Source organism: Caretta caretta, chromosome 3, assembly GCF_965140235.1.
Source record: "Caretta caretta isolate rCarCar2 chromosome 3, rCarCar1.hap1, whole genome shotgun sequence".
NCBI classification, from domain to species: Eukaryota; Metazoa; Chordata; order Testudines; family Cheloniidae; genus Caretta; species Caretta caretta.
This window is the reverse complement of record NC_134208.1, coordinates 186,314,624-186,337,261: the sequence shown is the minus strand read 5'-3', so window position 1 is coordinate 186,337,261 and position 22,638 is coordinate 186,314,624. Positions and strand designations below refer to the sequence as shown.

The window sequence follows — 22,638 nt, the reverse complement described above, 5'->3', positions numbered from 1 at the left end:
AAAATGCTTAGGGTACTGGAACACATGACTTATGAGGAGAGGCTGAGGAAACTGGGATTGTTTAGTCACGGAAGAGAAGAATGAGGGGGGATTTGACAGCTGCTTTCAACTACCTGAAAGGGGGTTCCAAAGAGGATGGATCTAGAACTGTTCTCAGTGGTAGGAGATGACAGAACAAAGAGTAATGGTCTCAAGTTGCAGTGGGGTAGGTCTAGGTTGGATATTAGAAAACACTATTTCACTAGGAGGGTGGTGAAGCACTGGGTAACCTAGGGAGGTGGTGGAATCTCCATCCTTAGAGGTTTCTAAGGCCTGGCTTGACAAAGCCCTGGCTGGGATGATTTAGTTGGGAATTGGCCCTGCTTTGAGCAGAGGGTTGAACTAAATGACCTCCTGAGGTCCCTTCCAACCCTGATATTCTATGATTCTATGTAAATATCTCCACTGAATAGGACTGCTCATTTGGGTATGTAGAATGCAATGTAAGTAAATGTGGTAGAATTGGGCCCTGAAGTTAGAAAGGGTATTTGGTGCTTTTTATTTTATACTTAAATAAGGAGAGAGAGAATTTCCCATTTACACCGTTCCTTTTTCTGTAACTGTCACACCTAGATGAATTTGTTGTTTGCATCTCACTGTGAATGTCCCCATAAATTGACCTCTAAACACATATATATGAAATCAAGGAATGTGTGTGTCCATGATCCAGAGGTATGCAGTTCGGAAGAGTAGAGGATTATGCCATTAGAGAGGCAATGAAATGTGAGACTCTGCTAGCTTGTCCTAGCTGTGGTGACTGTGTTGATTTAGTTAAACTGGTGCTAAGGTTCTGTAGACACACTTATTTCTGTTTAAACCAGTCTTATTTCAGTTTAATTTAAATTGATTAGGAATTGGTTTAAAAACAAATTTAAATTAAACCAGTACAACTTCCACGCCTAGAGAAGGCTACAGTCAGTGTGATAATAGTACTCATCAATGCTTTGAAAACCAATTTGGGATGCTTTGCTTATGAAAGGCAAGACAGTGCCATGAAACTTACTGTGTACAGGTCTTTTGAATAATAACTTTAAAACAGGGGTCTTGTCTTCTCTGCATGGACATGGAATAGTCAAGGTATTTTTTCTGCATAGGGCATTTTTTTCCTCTTTTGCACCCCTCCACCAATTATGCTATTGAGTGGCATACTGACTGGTCACCACCTTCCATTCCATCAGTGGCTGTATTTCAGTGGTGGTGTCTGTATACAGTCTTGTGAGATACTTGTGAGTAACTGCTATATAAACATAACATTTTATATAAAAGTTTTAAATGTAGATATGGTATCCCATAGATATTCTTTAATGTTGACTTCCTTATTTTATGATTCTGAGAAGTATAACTGACTAAAATGAAAAGGAGTACTTGTGGCACCCTAGAGACTAACCAATTTATTTGAGCATAAGCTCAAATAAAATAAGTAAATAAAATAATAAAATAAAATAAAACAGTCATAAAATGACTGTTCTTCCTGTTCACCAGTGGACTGATCCAGCAAGGTGATGATCTCTAGTTAAGATGTACTGAGGACCCTCAATTCACCTTGAAGACAAGGGAAGTTGAGGGTGCATTTTGCAATAGGTGGTGCTCAACATCACAAAATCAGGTCCGAAATTTTATTTAATGCATTTAAGGTTGGCCTGGCCTTGACTATTAGAAATTGTTGAATCAAGAAACTGAGCCCCAAAAATTGATGAAGAAATTAGCCTGGTGTTATTCCAAATTCTTTTTCAGAGTTTAAGCTTTTAGCTGTGTCACTCATGGGGCTGACTCATCCCACCATTTATAAACCTAATGCAGGTTGGAGAGCTACTGTATATAGCCCTTGTGCAGAGAGAGATGTGATTCGCTCATTACTGCATCTATAGCAGCAAGACACCACAGCAGCCTGCCAGTGTCTGACAAAGAGGATTCTTCCAGCCTCTCCTTGTCCCTCCGCCCCTCGCAGAAAAAGTTTTGTGCCACAAAATGTCTGGCACGCAGCAGATTGTTGTCTGAACCGCAGACTAGGAGCTATTGCTGATCCTCCTAGGGGCGGCACCCTTAAATGGACCCATCCTTTCCCCCTCCTTTTATCTCCGCTATACAGCCTCCCCTCCCCGCTGTACACACAGAACCCCACCCCTCACCGCCCCATTAACAGAGCATCCCCACTCTCTGCAGCCATACAGGCCATTCTCTCCCCCTCAGACACAAAGAGCTCCCATTCTCCCCAGCCCCCCTCAGTTATAGAACCCCCCCTTTCCCTTTACAGTAAGACACCAACCTTCAAACGCACGCAGTCCCAGTGCCCATCCCCGCATCACACACACAGCTCCCCTCAGAAACACACATACCCCCGCCACAGAGTCTCCCTCCCTCCCCCTGCCCAACACAGGCTCCCCACCCTTCAGGGATCGCCCCACCCACATTCTCTGCACCGAACTTCACCCGACTTTTCTATTCCTGTTCAGCAGCCAGCATCCATGCCCTGTTGAATATTCATAAGGTGGAGGCGAGGCGGCAGCAGCAGTCTCTTATTGGTTCCCCGAGTGTGTCCCTGCTTCCTCTCCCCCTCCCATTGGCTAGCCAGGCTATCCCTCTCTACTCTCGTGAAGCGGGGCGTCAGCTCTGCCTCTGCTCCCCAGTCTGACTCAACAGGGCGTGGAGGTTCGGCACGACACCGCGGCAGCTGCGCAACCCCCCGCCAGTGCGAACAGCCCAAGGAGCTGGCGGAGAAAGCCCCGCTCACTCATTGTTCCTGCGGCCCCAGCACCATGGATGAGCCGGACCAGTTCCCCCTGGTCTCCTCCTCCGGCCCAGCCCGGACACAGCAGCCCCACTTCCAGTACCAGTTCGTGCGGGACCCCGAGGAGGAGGAAGTGGACGACGAGGACGACGAGGACTTCGACGAGGTGATGGAGAGGAAGCTGCCGGCCATGGCCGCGGCCCCCGCCCCGCTGCTGGACCTCGGAGGCTCCGGGGAGACCCTCAGCCCTATAGCCCCCGAGCAGCCTCAGCCGCAACCGGACAGGAGACCTCCCGCCCTCTCCTCCTTCTCCAGCCCGCCCCCCCCGCCTGAGCCCGAGCCCCCCGCCCCCCTGCCTCCCAAATCGGAGCCCCCTGCCCGCAGCTCCTTGCCGACACACCCCGCCGCTGGTCCCAGGAGAAGGGGATCGTCCTCCGGCTGTGCTGGTAAGTGCCATCCCCCACATCCCACCCTGCGGCCTGGTTCCCGCTCCGGGGGAGGGCAGTAGCCGCGCTAGAGGGCGTGGCTGGCTTTGCGGTGGGGGTGCATTGGAGCTAGAGGGGCTGTGGCGGGGAGAGGAAGGGGCACCCCGGCTCCCACACTCTCCTTCCCTAGCAACGCCGGCGGCCCCAGTCTGCAGCAGCCGTGCGGAACAGGGAGTTTCCCCTTTGTCCGCAGCCTTTGCTGGCCTCCTGAGGCACCTCGGGTCCTAGTCTGGGACATGGCCGGACTCGGTGACCCCGGGAGCGAGGTGTGCGTGTGAGGGGGATGCTGCCCGCAGCAGCCTGGGAACAAGAGCCACGTGAGTCTCTCCACGTCCCGTTGCCCGCTCATCTTCCTCTAGCTCATCTCTTTTCTGTCCACTGCCTCCCCCACGCCGCCTTCTTCGCTCCCCCGCTCCCTTCTTGGCTGTTCCCGCCTCCTCCTCCTGCACGTCTGCGCCCCGGGACTTAGAGCTGCTGATTCAGGGCAGATTCTCGTCTTTGTCTTTTAAAATAATATATATTAAATGGGAGACGGGAAAAACGCTGCGTTGGCTGCTGCTTCTCACTGGGCTCTGCGCGGTGTAGTGGTGCGCATTTTTTGTCTTCAAGTCTCTTGTCGCTGTCTGGAGACAAGGGTGGTGGCGAAGCTGCTTGTTCCACCCGTCCATTGTCCCCCAGCGCCCCACCTCCTCGACCCCGCCGCTCATGCTGGGCGGAGACTGGCTGAGTGGAGCGCCTCCCTCCTCTGGTGCCACGCCTAGGAAAAGGGGGGGCGACTTCCTGCTGCGTGCCGCCGCCCGGTTTCCTCAGACGCAATCGCAACGTAGCTGCTGTAATAGCAGCAGTGGAGAATGCAGGCAGACCTCGTACTGTTGCTGGGTGTTGTCTGTAGTGGAAACACCCCCCCCCCATATTCCGAATTAGGGAGGGACAGTGGGGAATTCATTTGAAAAAAAGGACTAAAGCTAAGAGCTAATTAGAGCGCATTAGGTGTTAGAGGAGTGGTGCTGTTAAAATGGGCGACACAACCGAACAGCGTGGGGGAGCTGGTGGATTCTTTAAGTGTTAAATTCAAAAGCTATCTGAGACCTAATTGTTTCCCTGATTTCCCTGTCTGTGTCATTTATTCCTCTTCTGGGATTTTTTTTGTTTTGCATTTAATAGCTAAATTATCTATTGCTGTAAAAATAATTTGTGGTGTTTTTACTAGTACGGTGATAGTCCTAGATCTTTAGTATTCTTAGTGACCAGTAATGTGAACATACTGCAGTGTTAGGATCACTTTGTATCCTGCCCCAGAATATATATATATGTGTGTGTGTGTGTGTATTTAAAGTACTATTTATTTGGTACTGGGTGGGGAAGAAAGAGGGGGAAGAGATAAACAACTTTCCTCCTGTCTTAAGTCAATCTCACAGGGATGTAGTCAGGCAAAATGTAAATAGATAACTTCCTCCACACATACCCTTACAAAGTGCAATAAAATTTTGTTTGTAAATGGCTTCTTCATTGTAAATTCTGTGTTGTTTGCTAAAAACTATCAAAATTAAAATGAAACCTTCTCCCCCCAAAAGAAAATGTAATACAAAAGCATATGCTGAGTACTAAAGACATATATAGGTACGCATGTTATTACAGGTATGGAAATAGATCACAACCTCCCATCCCTCACTTCCACCATAGGGCTGTTAGAGACCACAAATGGCCTTGCTCTTGGTTCTGTTTCATTGTAGAGACAGCATCTCCAACAGTAGAGTGCTCCTTACATCATGGTGAGTACTGGTTCAGTGCTGATACAGACTAAAGTGCTGAAGCTTGTTGAGCTACCACCGGCACTCCTATAGTACTGAGGCTTTCTTTGAAAGTCTCCCAATCCCACGTACTGACCAGCATAGCTCTGTCTAATCTATGATAGTGCTCATTGCCATTTTATTTTAGCACCAGTCATGCTTAGTTGAAACTTGACAAGATCATAGCCAAAGAAGTGTGACTTCTTTTTAAATAATAAAAGTGAAGAAATCAAGATGCCTCATAATTATGTTATCCTTAACTCATAATGACCCATGTGCAATAATACATAAGCAAGGCAAAGATACAAAAGTGCAGTAATACCTAGGTACAGTGGTGGGAATAAAGACTCTCAGTGAGATGGACTTCTTAAGCAAATGTTTCTTCTGGGTTTTAGGTTAATTTGTTACGCATCTTTTAGAAGAACTTTGTTAAAAGGACACCAATGTAAAAATTGCACTTCCTTCTAAAAGTACTGTCACTTACAATTGTTACATTTAGCATCAAAGATTACTGTAACTGAAGGAAATTTGTAAGGTAAACTTTTCCTGTTGTTTCAGTTTATTTAATTTGTATATTTGACAGCATTGTGTGAAAATAGATTTGCTGGTTTGTTTTCATGTAGTTAGTTTTTCTGTTTGTATGGGTCCTTCACAAGCAAGTGGGCTGAGGTGTATAGGGGAAGGGATAATAGTTGATGGCCGAGTAGAAATTTTGCCCAGGAAAAGTGCCTTTGAGTAGGAATGGGGAAGTGCTTGAGCAGAGTGGGGAGGAAGGAACAGAGCAGGCCCCTTGCACTCCTTTTAGCAGGAGGTAGGGGGCAGAGTTCCTGAATCTGTTGTTTTTCAGAGAAAGGGAAAGGCAGGGAGCAGAGCAGTTCCTGAGCCATTTCTTCTTTATAGAGTAGAAATGATGTATAAAACAGAGGATAATGATGACCTGGGTGGTATTTTCAGAGAGAGACCAGACGTTAATAAGAAGGGTGTAAAACTTCACTTGGAAGGGGCAGAATTTATTGAAGACAAAATTAGTTTAAAGTAGTGGTGCAGAATTGACTGATATAAATTTGTTAGTCTCTAAGGTGCCACAAGTACTCCTTTTCTTTTTGATGTAGGATGGGCTCTTTGGGAAAGCATGGCTTTTAGGTAGGGGGCACGGCAGCCCTGTAGTTTACTCATGCTAGTAGCCTTAGTCTTTGTCTAGTAAGCAGTAGGGAAATATTTTGAGTACTTGTTTCTGAAACTACTTTTAACTCTTTGATGTCTCACTCTAGAAATATTGTCTATATATTTGCTTTATTTAAGGACTACATGAGTAACTCCAGTTTTCTTATATGGAAGAATATTTTATATTTCAAACATATTGTGTATATTTTTAAACTTCAACAGTTTTTGCGCTGGAGCAGTTAGCTTAATAGCTGATGTTGGAACAGTTTATCCCTACATAAGTGTTTAGTTTGGCTCCAGTTTAGGTCACTTTTTTAGTCACTGTATAAAATTGACAGGATTAAATTTGTGCCTGTGTCCTGAGGTAATATAGCTGACAACTAAGATGGGATGTATATATGTAACAGTTCAGCCTGTTTTTGAGGATTTTAGTTGCATACACTTTCTGTTCTGTTGTATATGCTTCAGATATGCTTTGTGATTTCATGTGTTTGACTTAGAATTTAGAAAAATCACTTTTGGGCAGAAGTTGTCTACAATATGTGAGATTTCCTTGTATTTGTTTTAATTCAGTTGTTTGCATTTTGAATAATTTAGACGTTCTATTTAAAATAAACAAAGAATGGAGTAGTAGTATTACCTGTAGTAAGAACATGTATGATGACATTTTGGACAAAGGAATCTGTACCTTCAGTGTCAGAATTGAGTAAATGTATGAGTAAATGAATATTAATAAGTTGTCCAATACAGAAAAAGCAGTACACCATTGGAATATGTAGAAAAGACAGATGTACAAAGTTAAAAGATAGAATGTGGCATGCAACAACTTCGATATATGCCTTTCCCAGGCAACGTTTCCTGTCAGCATCATCAGGTTATCAAGATGATATTTTTCTTGGTTATTAATGTTTGTTTATGTTTGAGATACTCTTATTTTCACTCCTAATGTAATACAGTGAGTATGTCCTACATTACAATTTTCCTCTACATATATCAAACTTAGAATATAGCTTTATTTTGCTATTCAGTTTCCTCTTTTAGAGCAGTGTTCTTATGTGATGTGTAGGAGAGGTGAGTGATCAGTGGGTTGACTGGTTCCAGTAGTGCTATTTTCAATTTTTCCTCTTCTGCTCTTGTTTCCATGATCATGGTTATTCAGGGAGGAACTATGCTTCATCACTTTGTCTGAAATTTTCAGACCGTCATTGCCCATCTATCTGGATATGAGAGGGAGTTATTACTTTTTCCTTTACTATCAGTGAAGTCAAAAGCATCTATTAAATTTTTGAAGTGGAGGGCTTGAAAACAGTCACCTGTGGGCCTAACTTTAGTCAGTCACCTGTGGGCCTAATTTTGCGCTGAGCATGTAAATTTTACTTCCATGGGAGTTGTGCGTAATTGTCATCTCTGGAAAATCAAACCATATTGCCTAGAGGACTACATCTACTAGCCTGAGGATGGTACTATTTATTTATTTATTTTTGGACAGGGGTCCAGAGAATGAGCCCAGTGTGCTTTAAAAGCAGTGCTGTAGTAGGAAGCCAAGCACAGACACTCCTCCTTTCTCTGTTGTCTGGAAAGGGAGAAGTAGACCAAACTTCCAGTAGAGTTCAGGGCAGCACTTTGAATGAAAGATCCCACCTTTCATATTTGCCTTGGTTAGGTGAGATCTGTCAATTTGGAGCTGCAGGAGGGAAGCTGTTCTGTCAACAGCAGGGGAGAAGGGCTTCAGTCATTTTCAATCCCTTACTCCTTTGCAGCCTTTGCTGATTTGAGCATAGGTGTGAAACTGACATGCTAGTTTCACTTTGCTGCTGTCCGGGTCCCTATTTCAAGGATACTTTTTCACTTACCTTAACAAATGGGAAGACTGCCCCCCACCACCTGCCCCAAAGTTTTGTTGCAGTGCCATGTTGGCTTGTGCTTTACTTACCTCTTAAGTTAAGGGCTCTTGAATATTATCCTGAGGCAGAACCCAACTTAGTAAAAGTTTCATCCTCCCTTTTTTTTTTTTTTTTTTTAAAAGGTAGACAGTGTGGGCAGTTTTTTACATATCCACACTCCCAATCGTTCTACTCTCCCTCTACTCCCCTGCACTTGAGTTCTCTGCTGCCTGTCCCCCTTCACCTCTCTCCCTGCACCTGCTTCTCTGTTCCCTAGACATATTTCCTAGCCATTTGGTTCTGTTCTCCCTGCTCCCCAGCTGCCTCATTCTATTCTGCTTAACTGTCCTGGACTTACCTCTTCTGCTGCTGATGTAACAACATTTCCCTTTGTAGGTCATCAGTAATGGGGAAAGAACCCTGACCTCTTGTTTTTAAAAGGTGTGAGCTTCTACTGTAAGAGCTAAAAGACGTATGCCTGTTAGCCTGATCAACCTCTATATGTAGTCCATTACAAGGAATCTTGATGGACCCTCCAAATTTGTTATGCTTTCAGAAGCAAGGCTCAGTTTTTGAATGAGAACTCAGTTTATTCTTGGAATTCTAACCTTTCTTCAGAGCTTCTTGTAGGCCAAGTCCTCCCAAAGCAAGCTAGCCTCCTCAGACAGCAACATATACATCGCTGATAGGCCTCTGAAAGTGCTCACTGCAGGGGTATTCACCCTGTTCTTAAAGGGGCAGCTCCCGTTTCTCTCATTCTATAATTTACAGAGCTAGTAACAAAAATAACAATATAAATACAACAATAAACAAATATTCACACATTCAAAAATTATTATTAAATACTAACTAGGGCTGTCGATTAATCACAGTTAACTCATGCGATTAACTCAAAAAAGATGAATCGCGATAAAAAAATTAATCAAGATTAATCACAGTTTTAATCGCACTGTTAAACAATAGAATACCAATTGAAATTTATTAAATATTTTGGATATTTTCCTGCATTTTCAAATATTTGATTTCAATTTTACAACACAGAATACAAAGCGTATAGTGTCTACTTTCTATTTATTACAAATATTTGCACTGTAAAAATGATAAACAATGATTACCTCCTCAGTAATGTGGTAAAGGACTGAACTAGCTTATCTTTAGTTGCTGTTCTGACTTATCAGTATGGCAGGATGGTGTAGCAAATCTTGCAGTTGTGCAGTTTGTGTTGCTTTTACTTTGTGGCTAAATAAAATAAAGTGGCGCTACGTCCCTAGTGCTGTCAGTTCAGACGTTTGGATCTTTATAAACTACTTTTGAGTAATCCATTTCAGTAGTCTTCCTTTCCAGAGGAAGAATTGTTGCTTCAGAAATAACTACCAATTTCTTTAGGAGATGTGCAAGCCTGATGGTGAAGAACTTGGACTCATTCAATAGGAAATTGTTATTTAGCCATAAGATGATATGTTCATTGGTGCTGAGATGGGAAAAAGCTGTGAGCAGGTGTGAAGATTTTTTGTAATGATCTTGGAAGTGGGGGAAGTAGGTTGCAGAACTTGAAGTAAAGTACTTGTTTTGAGTCCATTTTTGTCATTGGTCTGAGATGACACATTCTGTATGGGAGACTACTAGATTAATGTACCAGTCTTCAGATTAAATTGCATGACTCCAGTTTGCATGAATTGCATGAAAATGTGAGAGGACCTAAAATATTGTAGGAGGCTAGCATCTTCTGTCTTCCAGTGGGTAATTACAGTTCATGGATCCTTTTAACACATCTGACTACATCTAGCTTTAACTGATATCCTCAATATGTCAAAACTACGGTTTCTTTTTACATATAAAACTTTATTGATCTTCACTGTTATAGCAGCTTGCAATTCATTTCATCCAAGGTTCTGAAAGCACTTCACAAGGTGGATCTGAGTTTCATTTTACAGGTGGGAAAACTGTGTCAAAGGAAACCTTTAGTAACTTGTCCAAAGTTCAGTTAGTGAGAGAACCTGGGGTTTTTACTCTGCCAGATGTTCTTATTAGATGGTTTAAGGGCTTTGAAATACTTCATATGTAGCCTTCAACAAATGGAGGGTGAAGATATCTGCTTCTTGAAGAAGTGTTACTTAGTTCCCGATAGAAGGTCTGCAGAGATTTTTTTTTCCATTAGCTGTCTTACTAGCTTTCTTGACTTATGTGACCAACTTATATCTGTTGTTTTTAAATCGATAAAGACTCTTCCCAATTGCTTATCAGCAAGTAAGTTGACAGCTGGGTCTTCTAAACTACAGCTTGACGAAGGCATTGTCTGTACTAGCACTTGTTGGCAAAACTTTTGTCGGTCAGGGGGCTGAAAAAATATGCTCCTGACTGACATAAGTTTCGCTGACTAAAGCGCCGGTGTGAACAGTGCTGTCGGCGGGAAAGCTCTCTCCCACCTACATAGCTACCACTGCTCCTTTGGGGTGGTTTAATTATGTCGGCAGGAGAGCTGTCTCCCATCAGCCTGGAGTGGCTACATGGGAGACCTTACAGCAGTGCAGCTGCAGTGGAACAGCTGTGCTGCTTTAATGTCTATAGTGTAGACATAGCCTAAATATGGCTTCAGTTAATGGAAAAAATCCAATTACTGATTGCAGAGTTGCAGTCATTCCTAATGTTACAAAGTGATACTTCTAGTATCTAATTGTGTTCTTTATTTTGTATTCCTTAAACACTTTGGTACAATGTGGTAATTGTAGTAGTTGTATCACAATGGGAAATCATTTAAATTGAATGTAGGCTTTGTCTACACATGAAAGTAAATCCAGAATAAATTAAGTATTCCTGATTAACACCTTGTGTGAATGTGCTTATTACAGAACAAATAAGAATAAAAGCGTCCAGATGTAGCTATTCCAAGAATGACTCCCTTTGCAGACAAGTCTTTTTTTTTGGACAGCTTTCAGATTATGGTCTTGTTTTTTTGTCATGAGATTCTTGCATAGAAAAATATTCATTTAATGTCCATTTATACTAATGAAAAGTTTAGAATAAACTGATGAAGGATAAAAAAAAAAAACTGATGAAGGAAAAATTTTCAAAGGTGACTTCTCCTTCCTAGTTAGGGTCCATCAATTTTGGTTTCCAGATCCAAAGCTGAGGATGGAGGATTTTACCCATATGGGTTCCCTTCTGTTGAAGGGCATGGTAGTATCCCCTTCTTTCCTTTCTCTGCTGGCTAGGACCCTCTGGAAAAACAAAGACGTTGTCAAAATAATTTTTGTTCTATCTTGGACATTCAACTCCTTTTTCTCTTGAAGATGTCAATGTTTATTGTACCTTGTTTCCTATTAACTTTCTTGGTGAAAAACTGTGATCCCTAAGCCTCTTAGCACCTATCAACCCTTAACCAGGGGGCGGGGCTACTCAGGACTCAGGGAGACATGGGCTTTAAAAAGTCTGCTCCTAAGCGACCAGAGGAGCTTGCGACCAGGAGCGGCAAACAGGGGAGCTTTGCGAGGGAGTTCACAGGGGGAGTGTGAGCAGGGGCTAGAACTCAACATTCTTTAAACTTAAAAGCCAAAAACACCCCCTGGATATAAACAAAACAATAAAGGAACCAGCTGGAGTAAAAAGAAAATGCAGGGAGAAGTCCAGCAACAGAGTGGGGGCTACCCAGTTTATTGCACCCAATGCAGCATGTACCTGCCCTATAGGCAGTGGCATATGTGTGTGCATTCGGTGCAAGGAATGCACCAAATGCACACTCAGAGACCGTGTACAGGCTTTGGAGACCAGAGTGGCTGAACTGGAAGAGCTGAGGGAGACAGAGAGGTACATAGATGAGACTTTCTGGGACACAGTAGAATGGTCCCACCACTGGTCTGACAGCCTCTGTGCTGCTGAGGAGGATGAAAGTCCCAGGGAAGGAGAACATCAAACTGGAGCAGAGGGAAACAATCCCATAGTTGGGACCCTCCTTCCAGATGATGATGTGGTATCCTCTCCCCCGGACGATACCTTTCAGGGGAAGGGAACGCCAGCTATTAGAAAAAGACAGGTATTAGTAATGGGTGATTCAATCATTAGAAACATAAATAGCTGGTTTGCGATGACCGGGAGAACCGCATGGTGACTTGCCTGCCTGGCGCAGAGGTTGCGGATCTCTCGAGACATCTAGATAGACTTATGTGTAGTGCTGGGGAGGAGCTGGTAGTCTTGGTACATGTAGGTACCAATGACATAGGGAAGGATAGGAGAGAGGTCCTGGAGGCTAAATTTAGGCTGCTAGGAAAGAGATTGAAGTCCAGGACCTCCATGGTAGCATTCTCTGAGATGCTCCCAGTTCCACATGTAGGGCCAGTTAGACAAGCAGAACTGCAGAGTCTCAATGCCTAGATGAGACGATGGTGTAGGGAGGAGGGGTTTATATTTATTAGGAACTGGGGAAACTTTTGGAAAGGGGTAGCCTATACAGGAAGGATGGGCTCCACCTAAACCAAAATGGAACAAGATTGCTGGCACTTAACGTTAAAAAGGTCGTAGAGCAGTTTTTAAACTAAGGGCTGGGGGAAAGCTGACAGGTGCTGAGGAGCAGGTGGTTCGGACATCCCTTAGGGGAGGATCTATTAATAGAGAATCTCTATGTCCTAGTGAGGACGAGAGGATGGAAAATGATAAAATACAGGGTCTGATCAGAAACAGTCAAATAAAAAAGAGTTCCATTCAATTATATTGTGTAGTGCCAGACAGTTAAAAGGAGACAAGTTTTTAAAGTGCTTATATACCAATGCTAGAAGTCTAAATAATAAAATGGGTGAACTAGAGTGACTTGTATTAAATGAGGCTATTGATATAATAGGCATCACAGAAACTGGGTGTAATGAGGATAATCAAAGGGATACTGTAATAACAGGGTACATAATATATCTGAATGACAGAACAGGTCGTGCTGGTGGGGGAGTGGTATTATATGTGAAAGAAAGCATAGAATCAAATGAAGTAAAAATCGTAAATGAATCAAACTATACCATAGGTTTCAGAGTAACAGCCGTGTTAGTCTGTATTCGCAAAAAGAAAAGGAGTACTTGTGGCACCTTAGAGACTAACCAATTTATTTGAGCATAAGCTTTCGTGAGCTACAGCTCACTCCATTGGATGCATACTGTGGAAAGTGTAGAAGATCTTTTTATACACACAAAGCATGAAAAAATACCTCCCCCACCCCACTCTCCTGTTGGTAATAGCTTATCTAAAGTGACCACTCTCCTTACAATGTGTATGATAATCAAGGTGGGCCATTTCCAGCACAAATCCAGGGTTTAAGAAGAACGTCTGAGGGGAGGGGGGTAGGAAAAAACAAGGGGAAATAGGTTACCTTGCATAATGACTTATCCACTCCCAGTCTCTATTTAAGCCTAAGTTAATTGTATCCAATTTGCAAATGAATTCCAATTCAACAGTCTCTCGCTGGAGTCTGGATTTGAAGTTTTTTTGTTGTAATATCGCAACTTTCATGTCTGTAATCGCGTAACCAGAGAGATTGAAGTGTTCTCCGACTAGTTTATGAATGTTATAATTCTTGACATCTGATTTGTGTCTATTTATTCTTTTACATAGAGACTGTCCAGTTTGACCAATGTACATGGCAGAGGGGCATTGCTGGCACATGCTGGCATATATACCATGTATAGCATGGCATGTATACCACACAACAGAACCACTAACCCAGGAACCTATCCTTGCAACAAGCCCGTTGCCAACTGTGCCCACATATCTATTCAGGGGACACCATCACGGGGCCTAATAACATCAGCCACACTATCAGAGGCTCGTTCACCTGCACATCCACCAATGTGATATATGCCATCATGTGCCAGCAATGCCCCTCTGCCATGTATCATTGTGTATCATGTGTGTATCATTTTTGTAGTTGAAGTTATGAATATTGGCTACGTACTTGTATCTCAATGTGTTTTGATTCTAAGTAGCCTCAATGAAGGATTTGGTCCGCTTCTTGGGAAAGGAGTATTCTCAGTAAGTGCCCAATCAAAAAACACTTAACTGACAATGAACTTTGGGAGATGCCAATCCACATGTGAGCTTTCCTGGGAACGTTCAAACCAGGGGTAGGCAACCTATGGCACAATCGCCGAAGGCGGCACGTGAGCTGATTTTCAGTGGCACACACACTGCCCTGGTCCTGACCACCGGGCCGGGAGGCTCTGCATTTTAATTTAATTGAAGCTTCTTAAACATTTTTAAAACCTTATTTACTTTACATACAACAATAGTTTAGTTATATATTATAGACTTATAGAAAGAGACCGTCTAAAAAACGTTAAAATGTAATACTGGCACACGAAACCTTAAATTAGAATGAATAAATGAAGACTTGGCACACCACTTCTGAAAGGTTGCCGACCTCTGGTTCAAACTAACATATAAACAATGGCGTCGGCCTGTGAAGAACTGAGTGATGCATGGACATGTGACTCCAAACTCCATCTTGTTGCTGTGATTTTGCACAGGAAAACCAGGGGGTTTCCGCCCACAAGAGAGAGAATATAAAAGGCCCTGGAAACCCCTCAATTTTTTCTTCAGTCCTGCTTCTTGCTTCTGGAGGAACTTTGCTGCAAACTGAAGCTCTGAACAAAGGACTGAATGACCCATCCCAGCTGTGGATGGACTCCAGAGACTTCATTTGAACCTGCAGTTTATTCCATCACTGCTACAAGCCTGAACCAAGAACTTTGCCATTACTGTATGTAATTGATTCCATTTAACCAGTCTTAGCTCTCATCTATATTTCTTTCTTTTCTAAATAAACCTTTAGATTTTAGATTCTAAAGGATTGGCAACAGCGTGATTTGTGGGTAAGATCTGACTTGTATATTGATCTGGGTCTGGGGCTTGGGATCGGGAGAACCTTTTTTCTTTTACTGGGGTATTGACTTCATAACCATTCGTCCCCATAACGAGTGGCACTGGTGGTGATACTGGGAAACTGGAGTGTCTAAGGGAATTGCTTGTATGACTTATGGTTAGCTAGTGGGGTAAAACCGAAGTCCTCTCTGTTTGGCTGGTTTGGTGTGCCTTAGAGGAGGAGAACCACCAGCCTCTCACCAAATTCCCTCACCAAATTCTCTTACGCAAAGTAAGCTGCCATGGGATAAGAGGGAAGGTGGTCTCGTAGATTGGTAACTGGTTAAAAGATAGGAAACAAAGGGTAGGTATAAATGGTCAGTTCTCGGAATGGAGAGAGGTAAATAGTGGTGTCCCCCAGGGGTCTGTTCTGGGACCAGTCCTATTCAACATATTCATAAATGATCTGGAAAAAGGGGTAAACAGTGAGGTGGCAAAATTTGCAGATGATACAAAACTACTCAAGATAGTTAAGTCCCAGGCAGACTGCGAAGAGCGACAAAAGGATCTCACAAAACTGGGTGATTGGGCAACAAAATGGCAGATGAAATTCAATGTTGATAAATGCAAAGTAATGCACATTGGAAAGCATAATCCCAACTATACATATAAAATGATGGGGTCTAAATTAGCTGTTACCACTCAAGAAAGAGATCTTGGAGTCATTGTGGATAGTTCTCTGAAAACATCCACTCAATGCAGCGGCAGTCAAAAAAGCAAACAGAATGCTGGGAATCATTAAGAAAGTGATAAATAATAGGAGAGAAAAAATCATATTGCCTCTATATAAATCCATGGTACTTCCACATCTTGAATACTGTGTGCAGATGTGGTTGCCCCATCTCAAAAAGATATACTGGAATTGGAAAAGGTTCAGAAAAGGGCAACAAAAATTATTAGGGTTATGGAACGGCTTCCATATGAGGAGAGATTAATAAGACTGGGACTTCTAATCTTAAAAAGAGTGTGTTTGACTTGAACCCCTTCCACCTCCACTTCCCCTCTCTGGGTCCTCATTCCTTTCCCCCCACAAACCTTCCTTTTTATTTCTGATAGAGTCCAGGCTTCAGGAAGTTGAGCTGCTGCCTCTGATATGTAGAGTTAGCAGCATAGTACTGCAAAGAGAGTCCTCTAGAGGACCGCCTGCATCTGTTTTTTCTGTGAACTGGGTTTTTCCGGGGTGTTCTGGTTTGTGCCAAATCAATAGGCTTGTGATCACTGATGCATAAAACATAACCTGAAAATTTGAAGTCGATGGCATGCAGCTTTCCAAAATTATTGTTACTGATAGAGGAATGTAGTTGCACTGAGTGTTAGACCTTCCTTTGCTTGGTTGGCGATTATCTAGTTTGACCTCTTGCACTATGTCGTCTCGCCAAGAGGATTGCATAACACAAGCCATAGAATCTCAGCCAGTAATACACTTGTTCTTTTATGACCTGCAGTACTGCATGCTGACTAGTGTCCAGTGAGAGTATCTAGTCTGTATTAGAATAGTCACTTAACAGTATCTGCCATAGTTAGTGTTACAGAGTTTCAATTAGAACATTGCTTTCACATGTTCTGAATTAGGGTTGAAATTTTCTACTAGTGGTTGCTAAAATGAACGTTTGGATAAAGAGTTTGAGCAAATCCTTTTAGCCATTTTAGTTCTAGAAGTGTAAAAAACCCCAACCCCTAATTTTTTCTTTTAAAAAGAAAAGACATTTATTTCATAAAACTAAATTGGCTGAACTTTGAAATTTGGCATGTGAACAGTGTTCATTTTAAGCTACTTGTACAACCAGCTTTGGCAAAAATTGGCTGAATGATAGAAGTGATTTTTTTTTCATTTGTTTGCTACGCATTGAACATGTTTTGCACCTTTTTACATGCCACATTGTACATTGAATCTGCCTTATGTGTTGTGCTCAGATTCTTAGTTGGACAGCCAGTGTGTAAATGTTATACAGAAACTCCTCGGAAAGTTCTTCCAAATAAATTATACTAACATATTATCAGGAACTGAAGAAAATCATATGGATGAAATTGCAGAATTCATTATTTTGGAGCCTCTCTGTAATGTTTTTCTGTATCTTGAAATATCCTGCAGATTATAAAATTCATTTAAAGGTGGACACCTCTGTACAACTCTTTAGTACTTCCTAGTTCACTGAAGATATCTTGTAATGCATTGTTATGTGACATCATAGATGCTGTAGCTTACAATAAGACTTCTGATATTTTGTGATGTTGCTAGGAAGCACCATGAAGATCTCTGGGAATTACCCAGATTAAAAACAAAGCAACAAAAGACCGTTTACATTGTCTTGCAGCCTGCTTTTTAGGAGAACTTAGTGTGTGTTTCTGTAAACTTAGCCATTCAGAAAAGTTGTTTTTAAACAAATAATAGCAACCCTTCTACCCTGCTTATCTCAATGAGATGGGAAATTAAGTGTCTAATTGGGATAATTTAAATACTAAAATTAAGTTAACTACATTATATTTTTTGCATTTCCTATCTTTAATGTCCTATAGCAGCTTTAACTTGAAGGCTTCCCTTTAAATTCCTATCTTGTACTTGAATGTTGCAAGATTAGTCATCTTTCTGTGACACGTGGGTACAATGGGTAAACTAAGGACAGCATGGCGGTGTCAGCTCTAGGTAATTTGTTCTTTTATATTGTTAGGAGTCTAGTACAGTGGCAACCCGAGGACCCACATTTTGATTTAAAAATTTTTGCGGATGCCCAAGCCGGCTTCTGATTTTCCCTGGGGGTACCGCTCAGCCCCAGGCCCTCCCCCCAAGACCCCCTACCCCATCTCTTCTCTGCCTCTTTCTGCTCCCTCCCCTGATTGTGCCCCATCCCCGCTCCTTCCCCTCCCTCCCAGCACCTCCTGCACACCATGGAACAGGTGTTCCGCAGCGTGCAGGAGGCACTGGGAGGGCAGGGGAGGAGTTGATCAGTGGGGCCGGTGGCCCTGGACATGACTTGTGGACCCCCTGGAGTATCCTTACTGACCCTGAGGGGTCCATGGACCCCGGTTGGAGAACCTCTGCTTTAGTATACTCCTGGGGGAATTCTGCACCAAAAAACTAAAAATTCTGCACACAATATTTTAAAATTCTGCAAAATTCTGCATATTTTATTTGTCAGAGCCCAGCAGGAAGGCCAGACACCTGCATCCCCTCCCCCCCCCCCCCCCGAGCCCAGCTGTGTGGCAGTCCCCCAGCCCAGACACCCGCACTCACTACCCCCACCACACCCAGAGCCTAGCTGCAGGGCCCTCCCAGCCCAGATACTTGTACCCTCTCATCCTTCAGAGCCCACCTGCAGAACCCCCGACCTAGACACTCACATGCACACCCTATCCCCCAGAGCTCAGCTGTGGGCCCTCCCCCAGCCCAGACACTCACATCCCCTCCCCCCCAGAGCCCAGCTGTGGAGCCCACCCCACCCCAGACACCTTCACCCTCTAACCCCCAGAGCCAGGAAGCCTGATGCTGCATCGTGGCCTGTGTGGAGTTTCCTGCATGCTGCCCCCTTCTTTCAGGGCGTGCTGAGAACTGCAGCTGCCGGGAACCCTCCAGCTCCTCCTCCTCCTCCCCCTCCCACGGCAGTGTCTTTTATCTGCTGGGTTCAGCGGCCCTGAGTGGTGGCCAGCAGCTCTGTAGCCCATTTTTGTGGGAATTCTGTGGGGAAAAGGAAATTCTGCGTGCACAACATTAATTACTGCACAAATTCTGCATGGACAGTGGCTCAGAATTCCCCCAGGAGTACTAGTATCATGGATGCTTGGACAATTAAGAATGAAGACTAATTGCTGTAGTTTACTGCTCTGTCTTAGAACGAGCTCCTGGCTTGGGGTATGGGGAAGCATATGTAGCCTTAGTAACGCCCTCATGATAAAATGGAGAATTTTGAATTCAGAGACACCATACTTTCTGGTTTGTGTATAGTCCTGTGGTTTCTAATGTGGATGTAAATACTAGTTACACATTGTTACTGATTGTGAACTGAATACTTGCTTGCTTACTCTTCTTTTCAAGCTACCTAGCCTTCATTTATTTCTGCTGAGGTTCTATGTATTTGTTTTTCAGATGAGACCCTTTTTGCTCTTCCTGCTGCATCTGAGCCTCTGATGCACTCCTCTGCAGGCAAGTTCTTTCTGCTAGCCTTTTGTCTTAGAATACATTCTGCACTTTGACTGTCACCTCATTAACTCCTTCCAACTAGTTTGCATTTACCAAAAGTTGGCATGGGTCCAAGAATAGCATTTATCTTCCAAATTCTAAGCTTGCAGTTTATCTGCTCAAGATTCAAATATGCATTTGTTTCCATAGATGGCAGATAGTGACTGTTATAAACAAGCTACTGCTCTGTGGATTCTTGGACTCTTGATACAGGAAATCATGTGATACAATTAACAGGTTAAAATTTTAAAGCATAGTTGCTCTCACTGACTAGCAAAAGCTTTAATCAGTAATAACTTTTTGCAGTATTTTATGTGAAAATGAACTCCATGGTATAGCATTTACTCAGTGGCCGTTCCTCTAATATGCTATCCATTGAATCTTTTTTTTGTAAAAGGGAATATAAGACCGATTCCCCTCCCACCTCCCAGCCAACACACACACCTGGTTAGAGTTCCCTAACAATCTTGTTGGTGATACTTGGATTGGATACTGTTCTTCTTTGATTTTTTGATCTTAACTAATCCTTGCACTGCATAAAGTTGCTGCTTCTCTAACCTTTTGCATACTTCCCTGCTTGCTAAAAGATGTGAAATAGAATAACATTATATTCTAACCCACACTTTATTTTAATGGCTAGTAATATTTATGATAGTTTTAGAGGAATATTTTAATAACTAATATTATTTTGAACTTGTCATACAGTTTGCATTAACTTTAAGAACACTTGCATTCTCTAACTTTCCTTTCTGTCCATGGTCACAGAAAAAGTTATGGACTTGCAGGAGAAGCCAGGTAGCGCTATGTCGTCTGGCCAAGAGGATTTCACTGCAGTCCTGCTTGACACTGCTGCTTCTCTTCCTTCCCTCTCTCCTCTCTCAGCCGATCCCTTTAAAGAGCACACAACCTTTGATATGCTATCAGATGGATTACCTGCAAGAGGCATTTACAACAAAAATGAAAGTGAGGCTTATAAAGAAATTGCAAGGAATCCATTTCTTGTAGAGAAAAATGCCAGAGATGTTCCAGAGATGGAATATTCAGAAATGGAATTCCCATTTGCTAAAGCAGAAGCAGCCATTATATCACAGACTATAGAAGAAAAGCTGCTAGAGAACAGTAAAGAAAGGTTTAACCTAGAAAAAAACCCTGCACATCAGCAACATACATCTCCAGAAGTGCCCGTTGATTTATTTGGAAAGCATGATGAAGAGGCATCTTCTGAGAAAGTGAAATATGATAGCAGTGATCATGGTGAAAAAGTGGTTTTCGAAGAAAACAGTCCTATAAGGGAAGAATATGTAGACTTCAAACCATTTGAACCAATATGGGAGGTAAAAGATACTTGCCATGGAGGTAGCAGCTTGAAAGTGGTTGTTGGAAGTCAGGTAGATAGCAAATTAGAAAGCAGTTTAGATGAGAAATATGATGCAGATAAACTTCAGATACTAACAATACAAAAAGATCTTGAAAACAAAAGTGAAAGCAGTAATGAAGATCTTTCCTTCCCAAACACCCCAGAAGCTATAAAAGAATCTTCACAAGCTTATATTACTTGTGCTAAATTTGAATCTGCTGTAACATTTGATGACAATATGGCTAAAACTCTTTCTCCATTAGAGGAGGAGATGTCAGAAAATAAAACGGATGAGAAAAAAATAGCAGAAATGAAAGCCCAGATTGGCACAGAACAGAATGATACCTGTATTGAAGTAGTAGCCAGGCATAACCAGGAAGCTGACTATGCTGAAACAGATAGTTTATCAGAGAAGTCTGCTGATACTGCAGCAAATATGTCTGAAGGTCTTACTCCAGATTTAGTACAAGAAGCATATGAAAGTGAAATGCATGATGCAACATGTACAAAACTTGTTTATGAAACAAAGATAGATTTAGTCCAAACATCTGAGTCATCACAAGAGCCTTTGAAACCTGTGATACAGCTCTGTCCCTCGTTTGAAGGAGCTGAAGCTGCCCCATCTCCAGTCTTGCCTGATATTGTTATGGAAGCCCCATTAAACACTGGAGCTGCTGGTGCAGATGCTACTGCTGGGCAGCGTGAAGCCTCCCCATCAGAAGCTTTTACTCCTGTCATTGATTATGAGAATGTACAACAAGAGTCTGGGAAATCTCCACCATACGAAGAGGCAGTGAATGTATTATTAACACAGGCACAAGAAGCAAAGGAGGAAGCTGTATTAAAAGAACCTGATCATAAGAGTAGTGCAGTTGCTGAAGAAATAGAGACTCCTTATATATCTATTGCTTGTGACTTAATTAAAGAAACAAAGGTCTCCAGTGAATCTGCTTCTCCAACCTTTATAGATTATTCAGAGACACTAATAACAGAATGTGTTTCACAGCATGTGCCCGAACATATTGAGTCCTTTGAAAAGATGTCACCCCAGTCTGGTAAAACTGCCTTGTTTAGTGGTCAGCCAACACCTGAGCTTCCTCAGAAAGAACCAGTAGTTGCATCCCTCACGGTGGAAGATAAATCAGTTGAAAATACTGACAAGATTGTAACAGATGATGATGGTAAGGAAGGACGTAGAGATTTGCTACATTCTACTGGCAAACCCTATTTGGAGTCTTTCCAACCTGAATTGGAATCTTCCATAACTACTACTACTTTGCCCTCTGAGTCAGCTTTTATAGAAATAGCCAAGAAGGGGAAAATTCCTCTTCAAATGGAGGAGTTGAGTACTGTGGCCGATTCAGATGATATGTCTGTTTTTAAGGAACCAAAAATAGTAGACAAAGTTCTCTTACCCACAGAGTCATCTCCAGTCCCACTGACCGAAGACTTTATGACATTAATCAGTCCTAAAACTGCTCCTAAATTTGTGACAAAAAACACTGACAAAGAAATATCGCACAAAGATGAAAGTAAACAGATTACTAATGTGCTCAAAGCTGAGACGGGTCACTTACCTTGTCCAGAACTACCCCATGATCTGTCTTTAAAGAATGTGCAAGTGAAAGCTGAAGAAAATATTCATGCCTTGGTAAAGTCCTCAGAGGCTTTGGTCAGAGAAGTGCCTGAAGGATCCAAGTTGGTGTTACTGCCTACTGATGTTTCACGTTTGTCCACTGAGAAAGAGGTAGTCAGTATAGGAAAACCTGAAACTCTTGTGAAAGAAGCTGAGAGAGAAGTTGCTTCTGTTAAAGACAAGAAAAAATCTACTGCTATATTTACAGCAAAGATGAGTAAATCCTCAGGTAATCTTCATACACTGTCTTGCACTTCACTAATCAACATATTTCTTTAGCTAAACTTAAGCATTAATGACGTCTCTTTTTTTAAAATGGATCACTATTTGTACATTTCATTGTCTAACATATTTCTGGTGCCCACGGCTTAAAGTGTGAGAACTGTATTAACATTTTCCCCATCCTGACTGCATCATTATTTTTTTGTGTTCAGTCTTGCCTACCAGCCACTCAGGGTGGATTTCCCTTCCCCAGTCTTCTCCTCTCC

The 22,638-nt window shown here is 42.5% G+C and overlaps 1 protein-coding gene across 5 annotated transcripts in view; it reads left to right on the top strand.

Moving 5' to 3' along the window:
* The first annotated feature begins 2,615 nt into the window (after positions 1-2,615).
* Positions 2,616-22,638, top strand: part of RTN4 (reticulon 4) — a 59,627-nt gene continuing 39,604 nt past the window's right edge. Inside the window, exons 1-3 of one of the 5 annotated variants that reach the window (XM_048842345.2) lie at positions 2,616-3,213; positions 19,065-19,121; positions 19,923-22,379. In XM_048842345.2, coding sequence (XP_048698302.2) covers positions 2,796-3,213; positions 19,065-19,121; positions 19,923-22,379 — 2,932 coding nt within the window. In that variant the 5' untranslated portion in view covers positions 2,616-2,795. Of the gene's footprint in view, positions 3,214-3,359; positions 3,570-19,064; positions 19,122-19,922; positions 22,380-22,638 lie in introns of those variants that run through there. The other 4 variants (XM_048842344.2, XM_048842346.2, XM_048842348.2 and 1 more) reach the window with 4 other exon arrangements.